Source organism: Canis lupus, chromosome 9 (assembly GCF_003254725.2).
Source record: "Canis lupus dingo isolate Sandy chromosome 9, ASM325472v2, whole genome shotgun sequence".
NCBI lineage: Eukaryota > Metazoa > Chordata > Mammalia > Carnivora > Canidae > Canis > Canis lupus.
The window spans coordinates 22808926-22813411 of NC_064251.1; the positions used below are offsets into that span (position 1 = coordinate 22808926).

General features: G+C 39.5%; 1 protein-coding gene across 1 annotated transcript; it reads left to right on the plus strand.

Moving 5' to 3' along the window:
- The first annotated feature begins 253 nt into the window (after nt 1-253).
- Nucleotides 254-1636, plus strand: LOC112655327 (keratin-associated protein 9-3-like). The gene has a single exon (XM_035721388.2). The coding sequence runs from the start codon at nt 287-289 to the stop codon at nt 740-742; it is 456 nt and encodes a 151-aa protein (XP_035577281.1). The 5' UTR covers nt 254-286; the 3' UTR covers nt 743-1636.
- Nucleotides 1637-4486: the final 2850 nt, after the last annotated feature.

Sequence of the window (4486 nt, forward strand, 5' to 3'; positions counted from 1 at the left end):
GTGGGATGTGTAGCCAATGAATGCCAATGATTACTTGACTGTGGTAAAGAATACTAATTGTAGACCAAATAAAATGAACTTTAAAAGCCTTTTAGAGGTTGAAAAATAACTCAGGAACAGGGAAATTATTATTCAGAGACAGATTATTTATACACAGACAAGAAAGAGATTTTGAGAATTATGTAAATCATAGCTAGCCAAGCCTTATAAAAGGCCCAGCATGGAAGTCACTACCAAATCTCAAAAACTTCTCTTAGCAACCCAGCTCTCAACCTAAGTTCTGACCATGGCCTGCTGCTCCACTAGCTTCTGTGGATTTCCCACCTGCTCCACCAGTGGGAACTGTGGCTCCAGCTGCTGCCAGCCTAGCTGCTGTCAGACCAGCTGCTGCCAGCCAACCAGCTGCCAGACCAGCTGCTGCCAGCCAACTTGCTGTCAGACCAGCTGCTGCCAGCCCAGCTGTGGGACTGGCTGTGGCATTGGTGGTGGCCAGGAGGGTGGCAGTGGAGCTATGAGCTGCCGAGTCAGGTGGTGCCGCCCTGACTGCCGCGTGGAGGACACCTGCCTGCCCCCCTGCTGCGTGGTGAGCTGCACACCCCCAACCTGCTGCCAGCTGCACCATGCCCAGGCCTCCTGCTGCCGCCCATCCTACTGTGGACAGTCCTGCTGCCGCCCAGCCTGCTGCTCCTACTGCTGCCAGCCCACCTGCTGCCAGCCCACCTGTTGTGAGCCCACCTGCTAAAAGCCAGGTTGTTGATTTTTGATTTGAAGTTTCAACTTCCAAATCAATTCATGAACTAATTTTCTCTTCCACTAATCATGGACCACTAACAAATTCTTGAACTTTTATTTGGATTTTGTTGTGGGGGATACCACACATTTGGGCCTCACAGATCTATCTGATTCCATTCAATTCTGGAAAGACCTCATTCTCCCCACTGAGGTTGCCAAAATATAAATTTAACTCAAGAAATTGCCTTCAGGACGCATGTGAATTTACTCTCTATGACTCAGTGCCACCGATGCCACAGAAGAACCATCTGTCCTTCTCAGATATGTACACCTCCTCTATGCCACCATTCTGCAAGCTGCAGTTTTTATGAAAGGGAATTAATATACCAAGGTCTATTAAATTTTATTTGGTGCAACAAACATACCTATTCTTCTTCATTGAGTGTGTTCTTTATATGTATTTCATAAAAAGTCACTAAAGATTTTAGTCTGTTTTGGATATCCCACATTGCTGTCTAGGAAATTTAATCAGATCCAATGGATGTTAATCCCCATAGAAAGATAAAGCAAAGGCAGTTATATAGGGCCTCAGAAGTGGCACAGGCTCTATTTCCAAATCTTGACCTCACAAAATGTTTCCATAGAGTTACAGAAATCGGGAACTCTGAATCCAGAGCCAGAATATGATGTATTTTTTTCAAGTCTATTAGAGGAATGCTCTTTCAGGCTATCTTCAAACTGTGGTAACATAAACTAGTATATTACACTCTTCCATTTATATGTAGCCTTGAAGAGTAAAGCAAGAGAGCTATAAGTTAGGGAAGACTCTCTGAGGAAATATACTTTTGGTTAGATAGAAAATTTTACTTTTCTTTTTCCAGTTTCTAAACTGAAAGTGAAGATAATAACGTAACGAATTTGGTTTAAAATTTTCAAAAAATAAAAAATAAAATAAAATTTTCACTTAGAAATACATACATTTATTATACATACACATGCATTTATACATACTACACAACAAATGTAAGTTTAACATACAATGAATGTACACATATTTAAATACAGCATCAGGAAATGCTTAATAAATCTGGGCAGATTTTAGACAATGATTAGGATTAATTTGTGGTTTCTTGAAATTAGAACTGGAGGAAGCCAGGGGCTCCTGGGTGGCTCAGTCAGTTAGGCGACTGACTCTTGGTTTCAGCTCATGTTGTGATCTCTGGGTCAGGGGATCAAGCCCTGCACTGGGCTCTGGGCTTAACTCAGAGTCTGACTGGGACTCTCTCCTTCTCTTTCTGCTCCTCCCTCCTGCTCTGTGTCTGTCTGTCTGTCTGTCTCTCTCCCCCTCTAAAATAAATAAATAAATCCTTTTTTAAAAAGAACTGGAGGGAACTGAAGTTAATTCTTTTCTATTAAAAATACTTTAGTTAAGATTTTTTTAAAATATTTTTTATTGGAATTTGATTTGCCAACATATAGTATAACACCCAGTGCTCATCCTGTCAAGTGCATCCCTCAGTGCCCGTCACCCAGTCATCCTATCCCCCTGCCCACCTCCCCCTCCACTACCCCTTGTTCGTTTCCCAGAGTCAGGAGTCTCTCATGTTCAGTGAAAATTAATAAGACAGGAAACAACAAATGTTGGAGAAGACGTGGAGAAAGAGGAATCCTCTTGCACTGTTGATGGGAATGTGAACTGGTACAAGCCACTCTGGTAATCTGTGTGGAGGTTCCTCAAAGAGTTAAAAATAGCACTGCCCTATGACCCAGCAATTGCACTACTGGGGATTTACCCCAAAGATACAGATGCAGTGAAAAGCTGAGACACCTGCACCCCAATGTTTATAGCAGCAATGTCCACAATAGCCAAACTGTGGAAGGAGCCTCAGTGTCCCTCAAAAGATGAATGGATACTTTGGTTAAGATTACAATGCTTTATTCTTTCAAGGGTTAATGGAAATCAAGTTTGGAAAGCATGAAAAAGGATAACGTGTAATCAGAGAATCAGTTTTCCCAACATTTCCTCTAGAGATCTGATCCAACCCAGAAGACACCCTTTAACAACAGAACAAAAATGGAAATGTTTTGTCTTCTTGTTCCTTTGATTTTAGCTACTGACCATTTTCAGGTAGCACTACCTAAGAGCTCCTTTTGAGAAAAAAGTATAAAGTAAAATGACAAGTGAGTTGGGTAGAATGCAAATTTGGCTGTTTATCACTACAATACACTGCCCATCATTCATTCCTTCCTTGATTCAACAAGCATTTACTGAGTGCTCACATTCAGGATGGTGCAGAAGGCACTACCTAGAATACTAAAATGGATCAGACATGGCAGATCATGCCCTTAAGGAATGAAGGATATGGTAGAGCAATTACACAATTTTAGCCCAGGGGTGTCTGAGAGATCATCTCATTTTGCAGATGAATAAACCAATGTTCAGAGGGATTAAGTGACTTTTCTGAGGTCACAGAATCACTTAATGGTAGAACTAGTTTGAGAAGCCTGCTTAGTTTAATTAGTTCAATTTAGTTCTCATAATCACCTAAAGCTGGACTCCTTTAAAGTCCCCTATTAGCTTAAAATTCTATGATTTTTTTTTATTCAAAAGCACCAACTAAAAACAATTGAGGATTTATCAACAGGGGGATGATTGAATAAAGTGTGGTATGATCATAGTCTGGAATATTGCATAGCTGTTTAAAAGAATGACTAATACATATGAGATATGCAAAAAAAATTAGATAACCTAGATAAAATGGATAAATTCCTAGAATCACATAATCCATCATGAATCATAAAGAAACAGAAAAATCTTAAATCTATCTATGAATCATGAAAAATCTAGAAAAATCTGTACAGATCTGTAACTAACAAGGAGATTAAATTAGTAATAAAAAACCTCCCAACAAATAAAATCCAAGTACCAGAAGCTTCACTGGCAAATACTACCAAATACTTAAAGAAGAGTTACAACCAATCATCCTCCAACTCTCCCAACAAAATAAATAGGAGGGAACACTTCCAGACTCACTCTATGAGGTTAGCATTACCCTGATACCAAAGCCAAAAACACTATGAGAAAACTAGAAACCAGTATCCCTGATGAATATTGATGCAATATTCCTCAACAAAATACTATCAAACAGAATTCAACAGTATAGTAAAAGGATTATATACACCATGACCTAGTGGGATTTTATCTTAGAATGTAAGGATGGTTCAACAGACAAAAATCAATGAATGTAATACATCACATAACAGAACAAAGAGGAGAAAACACATGGTTATCTCAATAGATGGAAAAAAAGGATTTGATGGAATATAACACTTTCATAATAATAATAAAAAAAAAAACAGAAAACAAAACCACTCAACAAACTAGGAGTGGAAGGGAACTACATCAGCCTAATAAAAGCCATATATGAAAGCCCACACTAACATCATACTCAGTGGTAAAAGACTAGAAAGCTTTTCCTCTATATCAGGAAAAAGAGGGACACCTGGGTGGCTTAGTGGTCAAGCATCTACCCTCAGTTCAGGGCTTGATCCCAGGGTCTTGGGATCAAATCCCACATCAGGCTCCCCACAGAGAGCCTGCTTCTCCCTCCGCATATGTCTCTGCCTCTCTCTGTGTGTCTCTTATGAATGAATGAATAAAATCTTTTAAAAAAAGATTAGTAAAAAAGAGAAGGGTGCCCACTTTTATTTATTCTATTTATCATAGTACTAGAAGTTCCAGCTAGAGCAATTA

Coding starts and splice junctions, on each gene's coding strand:
- LOC112655327 (XM_035721388.2), top strand. CDS start 287: ATGGCCTGCTGCTCCACTAGCTTCTGTGGATTTCCCACCTGCTCCACC.